The sequence below is a fragment of the Solanum pennellii genome, chromosome 1 (assembly GCF_001406875.1).
Source record: "Solanum pennellii chromosome 1, SPENNV200".
Lineage (NCBI taxonomy): Eukaryota > Viridiplantae > Streptophyta > Magnoliopsida > Solanales > Solanaceae > Solanum > Solanum pennellii.
The window spans coordinates 95798728-95813774 of record NC_028637.1 but is presented as its reverse complement, the minus strand read 5'-3'; the positions used below and the strand labels follow the sequence as shown (position 1 = coordinate 95813774).

Below are 15047 nucleotides of genomic sequence, written 5' to 3'. Positions count from 1 at the left end.
ATTAAAAATTCGTATCTGATCACTCCTCGCTTATCATATCATAAAAAAAAAGTTGATTGTTTTAACACCACATATGGAAATACTCAACCAAAGGGACAAAGGAAAAGATGAAAATCCACACACATATATATAATAATCTCTATAAGCTAGCTTGTCAAATCATTGGTAGTATATATGTTACAACAAGATTCTCTTTGGATAGGAGTAATTTTTATTTCATAAAATTGGGGGTAGGGGATTACAATGTGGAGAATCGAACTGTTACCAACAAGGTGAAAATTCAAGTAGCTAACCAGCTGAGCTACTAAGATTACATTCCCCATTGTAATTGTTCTCTTCTTGTTGGTAAAAATTAAAGTTCAAACCTTAGCATAGTACAAATAGAAATAAAAGGACATGATATATATTATTATGTGTGTAGGAGCTAAGTTTTGTTTAGAAGCCAATGGACAAAGGCATCAAGAGTATTTTTGTCAGCTCTATAATGTTTTTGAGTGAATTCAAGAAAAAGTGGCCATGTGAAATCAGGGAACTTCCTTGGTAGATTCTTAGTAATCAACTCTTTTGGTGGGCTTACTATCTTGTCCTGTTTTGGACATAAGAAAAATGCCAATGACTTCCTTGTTCTTCTACAGTTTACAATTGCTCTGTGCAAGCAACTCTTGTATGTACCATTTGACAGTACCTGAATAATAATTTCACATTACAAAATTACATCACATACATGATATATAATAAGATGAATAATATTTTTAATGTAAACCATGCATTTGTCTTTCATGTTGTTCTTTTGGTACCATAAATATGTACTTATATATTGAGTTACATGTATTTTGTATTGTTGTGTGGTTGTGAAAGCTATAATATGATCCTTCCTATCCCTTTTATGTATGAGTTGAACTTGATCTAAACATGACTTAACGATAACTTTTATACTATCAGGTCGTCAAAAAGATAATTTTATGCAACTATTCATGAAAATTACTGTAGGGCATATTACCACAACATGTTGAAATATGTATAAAAGTGAAATCCTTTACTTGATTTTTGTACTTACCATGAATGTATCACCAATGTTGACCACAAAGGCATTAGTATTAGTAGGAATAGAGTGCCATTTATCATCCACAAAGACTTCAAGGCCACCAACATCATCTTGATGAAGAATGGTTAAGGAAGTAGGATCACAATGAGGCCCTGTCCCTAGAGTCAAATCTGGCTTTTGACAAATTGGGTAATAATTCAATCTCATTATTGAATCATTCTCTTCAAAAAACTCTCTGAAATATGATCTTCCCACTCCAATACTCTCACCTAATAGCTCCATCACACTAAGGGAAAGCTTGCTCATTTCTTCACAATATTTTTGGTACACATCCCTACAAGTAACAAACATGTACTAGTAAGAAAAGTTGAAGTAAGGAAGTGAACATAAAAATGTGACACATCAAACAAGTCTCACATAATTTGTATAGTGTATGATGATCTATTAATTTTTGAAATATGTAGCAAACAATTATGTTTAAAGAATGATAATGCATATATATGAAATAAAAGTATTTTGGTGACCAAATTATCTTACCCAAAATGAGTGTATTCTTGTCCCATGACATTCAAGATGTAATTTTGGACTATATGATGTGAAAAGGGTAACTCAGCAGAATATCTAAAAGAAAGTGTTTCTTTCCAAGGAAGATTGCAAGAGAACCTACTAGTAAAGCTACTAGCATAACCACAATAATCACCAACTTTTCTCTTTGCTTTTTCCTTTTCAACAAGTGGCTTCCCAAAGAAGAAATCCATGTTCTTGTGAGCTTCATTGATGAGCTTCGTATCGATACCATGGTTAACAACAAGGAAGAAGCCATGCTTTCGACATGCCTCATTAACAAGACGAGTGGCATTGGAGACCGCGAGGGGGTCACCGGAGAGATAGCCATTCAAGTCTATTGGAGGAACATGTAATAGTGGTGGTGGCTGAGGGCATGGCTTTTCATCATCTGGCCATATGAATTGTTGAGGAATCTTTGAATTGTTTTTAAGGAAATCAAACACAAGAGATGTTTCTTCATCAATTTGTGTTTCATCATGCATTATTTTTGTTGTTGGATATGATGAAGAAATCATTGGAAGAGTGTTTGTTAAAATACACCTTCTTTTTTAAGTAGACCATGTTGTAATAACTATATTTTTATATAGAGATGTGGGGATTCTAACAGTTGATTTTGAGAGGGATTAGGGGAATCCCTGTATGTTACTAATTTATGTATCATATTTATTAAATTTATATTAATAAATAAATTTATTATACATAAAGTACAATGCATGTATATGATTCAGTATAATATAACTTAAACATAATAGAAATTATATTTTCATCGACTAAGTTTATCACCATTTATTAGGTAAAGAATTCTCCATACAAAGGTCAAACTTAATGGTATCTAAAGATATGGTAATAAGTAAAATCAGTAATATATAAAAAAAAATTAAGGAGGAGGACACATATATAGTCTTATGCACACGTTAAATTGTACACAAAAAAAAAACTATTGACGTTCATGTTAGTCGATACGAGCATTAATACAACTACAAAATAAATCCAATCTTCTCCATAATGTGGTAAGGAGAAAAACATTTTCCAGTTCTTTTTTTTTTTTTTTCATCTTTAGTCACACAAAAAATTTGAAAAATATTTTCTCAACGAAAATAAGTTTTGGAAAATGAATTTCTTAATAGAAATAGGAAAAAACAAATTTTATAAAAAAAATGTTTATTGTATTTTCTTACCAACCCAACATCCCCAAACTCCTTGACTATCCCACCCTCCACCTCTGAGTCCCCACACCCTACCCCATCCCATATCTATATAAATATTTTATATTTTTACTTTTCTATCGAACACTGGAAATTTAAATAAGAAAAACATTTTTCATAAAAAATACTCAACGTCGTTACCAAACACACACAAGTGGTAGGTAAAAAAAGACAAGTGAGTTTCATTGGAGAAATCGGCAAAGTGAGAAGTTGGATATAAAAGCAAGTAATATTGCCACTGTTGCGTCGTTCTCACTAACTTGAATATGCTTCACTTGTCCATTCTCTTCACTTTTTAAGATACCCATCTAATCCATCCACTTAGCCAAAAAAAAAAAAAAAAGTATATATCGTAGCGATTTGTATATATTATAGTTAAATAGTATAAATTTATTTTAGAAGTGAGTATTTAAAATTTATTGTCTCCTTCTAGTAAATACTCTTACTTAATACAACATCTTTATATAGTACTACTTATCAGTGTCCTCTATCTATATGCCATTAGGTTCCAAAAAAAAAATAATTCAATGTTATTATTGTAGATTTGATTATTCTCCCCCCATAAAGTTCACATCATTGTAAAGTTATTGTCCAATCTGTTCTATGAACCAGGTATTGAGCATGTTATATCTAGCCATATAATGCTAACACGTTTTGTCAACACAATCATAATGATGTTGTATTATAATGCTTTTTATGATTGAAAAATCTTCCGTGGGCATACAATATGTCAAATATTAGTCAATCAATCAGGTTCACTCAGTCATACATGCACATACTTATATTTATATACATCGACAATGTAAATTTATTTTATACTATCAAATTATTGAACTCATTTGGAGGAACTTGAGGTGAAGGATGAAGCAGTAAATTTATATGAGTGCTTGTACTAAATTAACAGAAAGAGAGCAACAGCCCATGTTACCTCACATACGCAACTTTTATGAACCATAGAAAATGTGACATATGCAAATACGTAGCATACTTTATATCACATAGACACATATAATATATGGTCACCTTCCCATATTCTATTTGCACTTTGGATTCGAGAAAATATATAGACTAATTAGTCTTGTGTTTTGTACGTTAACCACACAAGATATAGTCGTTATTTGTATAAAATTTGGATTTAATTCTAGAATATAAGTCAGTTGATGTTCAAAGAATACACTAAGAGTAAATAAAATTACAACACTCTTTGTTTACTTACCTAACTGAGCATTAGCTCCAAAACAGAGTGGGAATGATTACAAGAGATGGGGGATGAGGGATCAGACAGCAGAAAACGTAAAATGAACCTATATATTTGACTCACAGGGAGGGGAAGAATAAAGAATTAAGAGACATTTGCGCGAAGGAAACAGGACAAATGTGCTATAGAAGAGCTCTTACTCATCGGTCACAGTCAAATTATAGATATGTGACCAGTTTGTTACAGAGAAGGTGAGGCGAGAGTGGATCAACTCGTGTGTACTGCTTGCTTTCGTTGAACCTTCATTCACTTAGTTTACAGCTGCGCATGTAAGGATGGTCAAATTTTATATATTTGGTCCAGTATGGCCTGTACTTTGTCATTGCCAACTCCAACCACGGTTTCATGTTACCGTTGTAATGGACCACAGCTGCATTCTCAATATCTGATCGATCAATGCTTGGATTGTATCCCAAACCAAGCACATGCCACGACTTGTCTAGTGGATGTGTGAGCCCGTAAAATGTGATCAGCCCTGGAGGTAGAGTGCCCAGTTTCCAGAGGACCCTGTCTTCATTCTAATGCAAAGGTAGAAGAGAACCAAAATCCAACTTAGGAAGAACTCAAATATCAAGTACAGTTATATAAGACGAATGGAAAGGTAACAAGAATTCTTACCATGTTTTGCCACTTGTGATAAATGCCCGTTATATCTTTCTTCTTCCACTCCTTGAGATCAAACATGTTCATGCCATATGCCCACCCACAGGCATTTGGATCAAAGTTTCTAGCAATATGAGGATTTGAGAAGTTTAGGTACTTGTCGAAACGATGAAAACTCTGACCACAGGTTTCAACTGCACCATTCACTTTCCCATGAAGGTCAACTGACCACAATCCTGTTAAGTCTTTCTGAACAACAATGTCATCATCAAGAAAAAGGATTTTATTCAATTTTGGATAAACCTGAGGGAGATAAAACCTTAGGTGATTGAGCATTGAAAGATATTTGGGGTTCCGGTACTTCAAGTTAGAAGAACCAGCAGATAGGGTGTTGGGATGAGCAGCCTTGAAATAGTATTCTTTCATAGCAGCAGATTCTAGCTGCCGCAGGACAGGACAATATGAAGAATTAAGCCACTTGAATTCATCTACATTCTCAACATGGATTGTAGCTTTTCCAGGAGGGTTCAACAAAAACCACATGTTCATAGCTCCAAAGTTCAATTTATCACTGACTAGATGAAAGACATGTTTCTCTGGTTCCTGCAACATATCAACTCACATGTTCAAATACCCACTACAAACATAGTGCTAATTTCGTTAAAGCCAAAAGTATAGGTGATGAACTACAGAAACATGCAAGGCAGCGAAATATATTCAAGGGTACCCCAACTATAGCATGTTTTTTGACATTTGGTGACAGTTATCATGAATTGGATGGGAGTGGTAATGCACCAACAAGTAACAAGCCAGAAAGCAACTTAGAGTTTCTCTCAGACACAACACAATCTTTAAAGCTTAAAGGCAAATGTGGATGATGGTCTCCGAAATATCAAACAGAACTCACCTTAGCATTCACGATAGTTGAGTTGACAACGACTGAAGCAGCCAAAACATTATCAGAAAATAGGGCATAATGGAAGAGATCAGGATTTTCCAGATTCTCGCTTCTTGGGAACTTTCTTTTTTCAGGAGGAAGGAGATAATAATCAATAGTCAAACGCATGGACAAGCAGTGAATCCCATTCGGTATAGTCTTTGCAGCTAATTGGCTCAAAAAAGTGCTCTGCCTCTTCAACCCTCTGACTTGCTCATCTGCAGATTGCAGCATTGCTCTCAGTTTCGTTGTCACGAGCTTGCAATCATAGAGCTGCTCTCTAGCTTTAGATAGCACTTGGCCCATAGCTTTCATTTTCTCATGTGCACTATTGAACAAGTGAACATGAATGTGTTACTCTCCACTATATGATGCAGAGAAAAAAAAGAAAGTTGATCAAGCATGCAAAAAAGTCAAGAAAAAGCACCTGCGTGTTAGATCAGCATCCGAGCCTGCATCACCTAATGCATGCTGACTTTCTTTAAGCCGAGCCTGTAAGTCATGGGCCAAATCCAGTTTTTTTTTCATTGTTGCAATGCTTATGTACACCCTTGCCATAATCATTTGATCTCGCATCAAGCGCACTGTTGAATCAGTGTTATCATTATCAGCTTCTTTCCTCCATACACTGTACTTTCCCAGCACAGAAGAGTCAACTGACTTGGACCGTTCGATGGCAGCATTTTCAAGCTTCACAGTCACATCATCATCCCGTTTCACTAAATCAGCAGCACGCTTTTCACGTCTTCTCTCTCGCAATTGCTGCAGTGCAGATTGAAAAATAGTTACAACTCAGTTATTCATAGACACAAGGCAAGCCTCCAAATGTTAATATCAGAAGTAAATAAAGTCAATGTGAGTCTAAATCGGCCGATAATCATACATACCCTTCTGGCAAACTTAGCAGTTGAATCCACAAACAGGGAACGATCCCCTGAAAAATAAGTCTTTGATTATTAATATGTGCATGAGGCACTAAATTTATCATCAAAATCTGTAACAAGCTATTTACCATCAACAGGACCATCACGTTTGCCTCTGGTGATTTCTGGTTTGGAATCTGCAGCAGCTACCTGACTCGGCTTATTTACCTGCGATACATCAAAAGAGATAACAAAATTAGTATCTTGCTAGTTATGTGATTTTTCAGGAGACAGTTTTAGTAACAAAAATCCAAGCGTAGCCTGACTTTCATCCAGACCTGTGCATCAGCTGCACTTTTCTTGGCTACAATTTCTTGCCCAACAAATTTCCATGAGGCAGACAAATTGTTCTTTCTAAGAGAATCAAGACTGAGAGGTCCTAAATCATCAGTACTGGCTTTGATGATGTCAATCACCTGAAAAGTATGCATGATTAATTAAGAGTAAGAACTTTATCCTCATTGCAGATCAAAAGGAGAATCCTAAACTTAATAACAAAATTTTAAAAATTGAAAACTTGCCTCTTTTGTCAACAAAGGTTTGATTTGTTGAAGAGCAAGCCGCTCTCTCCAATCAATATCCTGCAGCAGAATGAAAATTTTCCTTATCAACTACATTCAGCATATACTGGAATTCTAATCGATGCAATATATAGCAAAGCCTACCTGTTTACTTGAAGTAGTTGAAAAATCATTATGATCTGCCGAAGAACAGCAAGTTGAGTTAAAACAACTTAGAATAATATGTGAGACAACTGTAGTAATTGTAACAATTACATCATGAGTATTTCATCCCACAAGTACAATAATAAACACCCATTTATAAGTGAAAAGGGCCACTCATGCAGTTGTTAACTTAGCTTTCTCACTCATAAGATGCCAATAGACGACAATCAAACTAGTGTTGATTACCCCAAGCCATCCACCAACAAGAATAACCCTCTGCCCTTCCAGCATAATATTGTAAGTGACCTACTTTCTCTTTAAGGAGTCCAATGAAGTAGTTTTTTAAATCTTTACTATGAGAAATCATTAGTAATTAGCAATATCTGAGATTCAGTATCTCAATCTCATAATGTTACTTTAAAGTTTAAAATATACTCCCTTGTTTCATTTTACTTGGCATGTGTAACAAAAATAGATGTTTCATTTTACTAGTCCATTTTAGCAAATCAAGAGAATTTTATTAGTTTTTTTCCATACTACCCTAGTATTAAATAACTACATAAAGTAGTAGACGTCAAATTTAGAGTCCCAAAGCATCATTAAAAGGGCTATTTTAGTAAAACACCTCCAATCAAGTTTTCTTAAGGGGTGTGTCAGGTCAATATGGGCCAAGTAAAATGAAAGGGAGGGAGTAATAAATATTCAGACATGATTTTAGAGAATGTCAAGAGTCAACCATCTAACTGACTTAGCAGATCTTGTGAAATGGATAGATGAGAAAGTTGACCAGTTAAACTACAATAGGATAGACCTGTAGAGCTTAAAGGCCAACAATTCCAAATTTTTATCATTTTCGAACTTCTATTCCAGTATTATATGGCATAGAGCTAAGGATAAGAATACCTGACCTCACAACACCTTAGAATGCCAGTGAATGGAGAAAGCATAAAATGACTATGATGAGAAGCAGAAGAAAGAACGAAGTGGGTTTTCCCTAGGACTTCACAATGTTCTTCATCAACAAGGAAGTTTGTGATGGAGCAAGATGGCTGCACATCTTGATAAGGGAGGATATACAAGGAAAACAAGACTCTGGGGTTAGTTCTCCAAATTCTAAAAATGTGGTATCAGTCTCACCTTAATGGATCACCGGTCCTAGCAGAGCAGAATAACTAAGAACCTTTTTGTTTTCTTGACCAAATCTAGCTAGTCAAGCATCCTGTATGAACGTAGGATGCTCTCGCAAACCTCTACTAGCATATTAATATTCAAAAGTAAAACACATAGAGGAGAGAAATATAGAAGTTAGAACAGTACTTTCTTAAAGAAATGATATAACCTAATAGAGGCACATCTTTTCCATTCATTTTACTCTGTTCTGTTGTTGTATTGCTATGGGTTAACTTCTAAGTTCTAATTCATTGCAAGAGGATAAAAAGGTTTTGATTTAGAACACATATGATACCTCAAGCAATCAACGAAAATTATTGAGGAGTATGAGGCTATGAGCCCACCCAGCTCATTATCACTTATGGAACATACTACTCTTTCTATCACAAACTGTTTGTCCTTTTCATCTTGGGTTGTCGCGAAGGTGAATCCAATTCTCTAAAAGGAAGTGTTTATCCAACAATCTCCAGCAATTCTTTGAAAATAAACCAGCACAAGCGTAGCAAACAAATATCATCTCCATTCCAAGTAGGACAGTTAAATTGGATGGAGTGTTAAAACTTCGGAAGCAAGTACCACCCAGCCTGACTGAAGATGATGACGATGACAATGATGAGGAGGCAAGGACAACAATGAGTAGAACGAGATTGATGACAACAAAAGAAGAAGGGAGGAGAATGGAGATGATGATGATGACAAAATGAAGGTTCTAAAGCTCATTCCAGAAACTGACAACTACACAGAAAGCAGGCCCTAGAACCATCTAGGAAAGAGCAGTGGTTGGTCTAAGAGACAATCATGAGAGACAAAAGAGCGAAAGTATGTGTATGAAAGAGAGAGAGAATACAAACTGAAAATTAGAGAAGTGGTGCTACCAGTTTACACCTACTTAACAAGAGATCCAATTAGAGTGAAAACACCGCCCAGACATACCCAGAAACCAAGCTAAAACTAAGAATAGGGAAAAGAAAGAAAAAAAAAAAGAGAAGATCACCACTACATCTATCATAAACCATCAACACCTTTTGGGGACTTCAGCCAGCAATTTAATATTACTCCCTCCATTGTCAAGTACCAATGTACATGACATTGTCCATGTTGATACATACCAACACATTTAACAATATTCCACTAGCAGTAGCACTCTAAACAACTTCCACACCTTCCAAAAACATTTAAATTCAAACTATTCAAATTTTAAACTTCGATATGATTTCCTCTATCAAATAACCTTTTTAACTATAAAACTTCAATACTTACTTCCACTTACTAAAATAATATATAAGTCAAATTAACATCTTAGTCTTTGTGTCCAATTAAGAACCCTCATATAATGGGATGGAAGGAGAGTACTAAAAAGCTTATGAAAGCTAACAAATCACAAGAGTTTTAGTCCCTCAGACTAATACCAATACACTAAAATGTCAACTCCTATGAATATAAAAATCAAATTGATAACAGCATGCAGTGTGCAGTTTCTGCAGGTGGATCTAAAACAAAATTGGAAACCTGAAATCAGAATCCAAATTTGTGTTCACAAGACATTATCATAATTCTCGGCCTAATGCAGAGCAAGTGAAAAGACTTCAACTAAAATAAACAAATGCACTGTTCCTTTTCTTAACCTCAACAGGACACATTGGTATTAATACAACAAATACATATCAATAGAAAAATCCTATATCTATTAACACAGACAGAATAAAAGCCAAAGCCCACCACCCCTCAACAGAAGAGAGTTGGTACTAGTACTCCCCAACTGCATCTAAAAAGTCGAAGTCGATAGATAACAGGAGCATAAGAATTAGGGAAATCAAATTCCACTACTGAATCTATCAACCGTAAATAAAAATGGGCTTAACTAACCAAAAATTTATCACACTTGAACACTTCAAGAATTGAAAAACCTTCAGATTTCCCAAATCAACATGCTTCATAATTGGCCAATATCCAGGAATGGTTGGTAAAAATAGAGCACCAAGGCACTTTAGCACAGGTCTGTGATATCTTATTCTTTCTTTTGCCGTATACCACAAGTATACTTTTTGACTGGAAGTGCACAAATCAAAGAGTGAGTTTGTCACTATGAAGGAAACAACCTTGTGTCCCATTTACGTTATATAGTCTCCAACTGGAAGCAACAGAACTTAGTTAATCCCACCGACATCAAAATAGATGAACTCAATGAAAAGAGTTCAGCAAACTTTTTAGCCTAAAACAAAATGTAGCTTAATTCATTTACTAGTTCCTACTTCCACCAAAAAGAAAACAAAAGTATGCAATTAAACTTAGGACTGAGACATGGTTGAAAACATAAAAGAAACTAATCAAGGAGTTGTTTGTTGTAATACATCACTCTCAATTTGTACTAACTAAGTTGAAACACACACAATTTTCACTAGTCAGATATCCGCGAAAACGGAAGACAATCAAACCCCAGAAATACAAAATACTATGTCTTAATGAGAGTATATAAACTAACCAACTGAAGTAGAGGTGTAGAGGCCACGTCCAACAAAGAAAATCAAAGGAGCAAGGAATGAACAGAAGATAAGAATCACAATTGGGAAGCTAGATCCAGCACTTCTGTTCCTTTGGGTGCCTAAACCTGATGAACCCCTCTTCAATGCCATGTCCTGTTCCAAAAAAAACAAGAATCAATAAACCAACACAAGTAGAAATCAACATAAACTGCACCCATAAAAGAACCCCCAAAGGAAAGAAGAATGACCCATCAAAGATTGCACCCATAAAAGAAGAAGTAGAAGTAGAAAGAGGAAGAGAGATTACATAGGGGCTTTCAAGAATTGAAAAAGATCGGATTTTTAGGTCAATGAATGATTCTTGAAATCACAATGTGATTAAAGAATCATGGTTTCTGATGAATGAAAGGGAAAAATGGGTATCTGAAAGAGAGAATATATGAAGAAGAAGAAGAAAGAGATCTGAGAAAATTGGAGTTTTGAGAAGAAAAAATATTAAAGAATTCTTTTTTGGCTTTTTTTCTTTCTCTTCTGTTTTCTCTCTCTTTCAATTTCTCATTGTTTCTCAGTTTAAAAAACTATATTTCTATTTCGATTTTAGTTTATTTCAAAAAAAATGATTGTTTTTTGATAATATTTTAATTTTAATTTTTCACGTGGCATATTTAAGATAACAAGATTGACATTTTGGTACGTTCGATATAACTTTAATTTAGATTTATAAGATTAAAAAGTCTTCTTTCTTTTTACGACGAAAGGAGTATTATTTTCTTTTTGCTAGTCTTTTAAATAGAGGCTACGGCGTCGTTTTTACGCCGACACGGACCACGCTTTGCAACTTGTAATTATTTATCGTTACGATTAGGAAAGTCATGGACTTGTGATGTAACCTAGTTATGTTTAAATTAGTATTTTAATTGATTTAATCATATTAATTAATATATTGCACGAGTTTTAGAAATAAGTTGTTTATTGGGCTAATTTTGAATATGTATATAATAAATGTTTTTATATGCATAAAAATATATTGAATTTGTGTTTTTGAATGCAATACAAATTAGTCATTTTTTCTTTTTTCTTCTTTCTTTTTATACGTCTTCTTATTCATCATTGTTGCTTTCTATTTATTTTTTTTAAATTTGATATACCACGAACATGAGATGTGTTGAGCAAATTCTATATTAGAAGACTCGAAACATAGAGAATTTTCATTTCTAACTTTTTAGAATGTTTAGAGATGATTTTGAGTTGGTCAGGATTAAAATAGTCAATATACACCAAGTATGAGTGTATACTAATAAAGTTATATTCAATTTTTTAATGTATCATAATGTATAACTAATGTATACTTTCTATGATTTCTGATATTTTTTTGTATAAATAAAAACATTATCATTTTTGTTATAAACTAATTACTTTGTTGTATTTCTTTAAACGTGGCTACTATAAATTTTGTTTTCAATTAATCCGACTCTTGATAAAATCATCCCAAAACAAATGGTTATCGTAATTGGGCCCAATTGTAAAATCTGTTGTATGCACATCCACCAGACTAGTCATGAAAACCTTTAGCTCATTATACTAAACTTTTTGTGATATTCTAACAATAATTAACGAATCACTGAATATCTTGATAATCAATATCCATATACAACAAATACAAAAATCGAGAATTTTTTTTAATTCTAATATCCTTTCATAATCTAGGATTATTATAATGGGCGCTCATTACTTTGGATTCGATAATAAGAATGTTACTTCCTTCATTCACTTTTACTTGTTCAGTATTTCAAAATATATTACTTCTTATATATTCTTTATTTATTATTTTTAATAAGTATCGTGGTAAAATAGTGCACTTAAGGGTGTGACATAGCGATTGAGATCTTAAATGTCTCAGACTGTAATTCTTTCCATCTGCTGCAAGGTATATATTACGTGAAACTAGTGTAATGAACAAATAAAAACGAACGAATAGAGTAACATGCAAAGTGAATTTCATTAAATTCACCTGTATTTGCTGAGTGGTGGAATTACTCAATTTGGTCCCATTAGTCATGAGTAGATGAAGAAGATTCAAAGGAAGTGGATGCCTTGAAAGCTCAGCTTGTTTAGAAATGGAAATAGTACATTGAAATGCTAGCCACTCCAATCCATTAAAACCTTCTAAAAATAGAAAAATCTAACCACCACCCCAGCCTACCAAATTGTTTCCACTATCTACTTGCTCCTTTTTATATATATATATATATAAAATTAATTAATTTAAATTTGTGCGATGCATAAACTTCACTATAGTTAACTACTTTTTATTAAGATAGAAACGATTTTTGAAAAGAACGTGTGATTTATTTTGCTTGAAACTGAATGATTTTAATTATATATTAAAGTTCATTCATACAAGGAGAAACTGATTTGTATGACACAATTCAAACAATGTTTCTATTGAGAGCGCCTATTACAAAAAAAGTATGTTTCAAACTTTAAAAACACAAGGAGCTTGTGATTTATTTGCACTAAAAAGTTGCCACTCAAAGATATTCAAAGGCATATATATGTTATGGAAAAGATTATGACTAATTAACTGTGCATAACTCACACATCATGCAGGATTATAGCCTAAATTAATTAAGTACGATGACGACGATGAAGACGTTTTGTTTGTAATAATATTACGTACAACAAGTTAGTAAAGGGGACAAATTTCAATTAGAAAATGTTGTAATCATGTGATTTACGAATAAATATAGACTACTCTAATAATATAAAGAGAGTACGTACGTACTAGTGTTAGAAAATAGTGAAGGTGTGAAGTCATATCAATGAAAGGGATAGACTGCACTGTCTACTACAAATAATGTGTGATGTGCTCTAAGACAATGCAAGGACATCTTTATAGTATTAAATACAAATAACTGTATTGCGTTTTTAACTTCTTGATAAATAATTATTAGTGAAACAATAAATAATACGAAAAAAAATAAGTTAGGAGGCATAGGATTTAGGATCCCCGCATAGTTTAGATGTATGATGTGTTTCAAGATATGCCTTACTCCTATTTTATATATATATATATATATATAGTTAGTTAGTTAATTAGGATTATGATTTATGGCTTAATTAGATGCTTAATAGTCACATTTGATTCAATGTTTGTCAAGAGCTAATTATATTCCACTTGGTTACAAGCTTAATGTTTGTTGTAGTACTGATAAATTGGAGATTATAATAGAACTTATCATAATCTTAAGGGAAGCCTTAATTTGTTATAATTATAAATGACATAATTTTTTAACTAATACTTATATTGAAATGGAATAATGTAACCATCCCTACGTATTAATATGAATTCACTAAACTAAAATCTTTTTGTTCACCTTTGCCGTCTTTTTTTGTTACTATTAGATGTTCAATATCTGTTTTGATGTTTCAACTAATTTAGATTTACATTAAAGTTCTTTTAAATAACTGATATTCTCAAAATTCGAATATAAAAACTTTTGATTAATTAAACAATAGTCCATTAAATTAAAGTTTCCAAAACAGGAAGAATCGTCTTAAAATTGGATGGTGCTGGAAACAACCAAAACAAGAAATATTTACAGTGTGATCACATGACTTTATTTACATACACTGCTACTGCCACCCCACTATATATAGCTCCCATTGAAATAAAAAAGAAAAATATTATTCCAATATCTTAGTCTTCCCTCTATTATGTTTGTCCTAAGATTCATGCCAAACCTATGCATTTTGTCTTCCTATATTTGTTGTCTTTGATATTGCAGTTGATTATGTAGTGTAAGCGTCCGCTTAGACATGATTTTAAGTTGAAATTTTATTTAAATGTATAATTTTAATTTTCGTATTGATAAGAATCTCCTGAAATGCCGCATTAATTAAAAAATCACATATTTTTATATTTCTTTGCTATTACAAACTTTTGAATATACGTAATTATATAAAGATTGCTTGTTCAAAAATTTAAAAAGAAAAAAAAAATGACCAAAGCCTAGCTAGTAGGAAGGGAAAAGACTTGCCCTTTTGTCTGTTCGTGGGACGAAACAACAGCTCAGTAGTACACTTGAAATATAGACTTGCCCTAAGCCTAATAATAATGTGTTACCTACTTTTTCTTTCTTTTATTTTAATGGCCGAACTCATAAATCGATCCCTAAATTTGTTGGGTTT

The 15047-nt window shown here is 33.2% G+C and overlaps 2 protein-coding genes across 2 annotated transcripts; both read right to left on the bottom strand.

Annotated features, from left to right (window-relative positions):
* Positions 1-147: 147 nt before the first annotated feature.
* LOC107029361 (gibberellin 20 oxidase 1-D-like) lies at positions 148-2252 on the bottom strand. The gene is made up of 3 exons (XM_015230760.2): positions 1583-2252; positions 1058-1379; positions 148-685 (listed from the first exon to the last, which is right to left on the bottom strand). The coding sequence occupies exons 1-3, from the start codon at positions 2125-2127 to the stop codon at positions 425-427; spliced, it is 1128 nt and encodes a 375-aa protein (XP_015086246.1). The 5' UTR covers positions 2128-2252; the 3' UTR covers positions 148-424.
* A 1679-nt stretch (positions 2253-3931) lies between these two features.
* LOC107007965 (polygalacturonate 4-alpha-galacturonosyltransferase) lies at positions 3932-11360 on the bottom strand. The gene is made up of 11 exons (XM_015206829.2): positions 11164-11360; positions 10856-11009; positions 7204-7238; positions 7060-7119; positions 6817-6954; positions 6628-6706; positions 6503-6549; positions 6043-6377; positions 5586-5943; positions 4694-5281; positions 3932-4593 (listed from the first exon to the last, which is right to left on the bottom strand). The coding sequence occupies exons 2-11, from the start codon at positions 11004-11006 to the stop codon at positions 4318-4320; spliced, it is 2067 nt and encodes a 688-aa protein (XP_015062315.1). The 5' UTR covers positions 11007-11009; positions 11164-11360; the 3' UTR covers positions 3932-4317.
* Positions 11361-15047: the final 3687 nt, after the last annotated feature.

Excerpts from the sequence above, each read along its gene's own strand:
- LOC107029361 (XM_015230760.2), bottom strand. The coding sequence starts at position 2,127 with ATGATTTCTTCATCATATCCAACAACAAAAATAATGCATGATGAAACA. Across the intron at positions 1,380-1,582 it reads CAAGAATACACTCATTTTGG|GGATGTGTACCAAAAATATT; the intron begins GTAAGATAATTT and ends TGTTACTTGTAG. Across the intron at positions 686-1,057 it reads ACATTGGTGATACATTCATG|GTACTGTCAAATGGTACATA; the intron begins GTAAGTACAAAA and ends ATTATTATTCAG.
- LOC107007965 (XM_015206829.2), bottom strand. The coding sequence starts at position 11,006 with ATGGCATTGAAGAGGGGTTCATCAGGTTTAGGCACCCAAAGGAACAGA. Across the intron at positions 6,707-6,816 it reads AAAGTGCAGCTGATGCACAG|GTAAATAAGCCGAGTCAGGT; the intron begins GTCTGGATGAAA and ends GATGTATCGCAG. Across the intron at positions 5,282-5,585 it reads CAACTATCGTGAATGCTAAG|GAACCAGAGAAACATGTCTT; the intron begins GTGAGTTCTGTT and ends GATATGTTGCAG.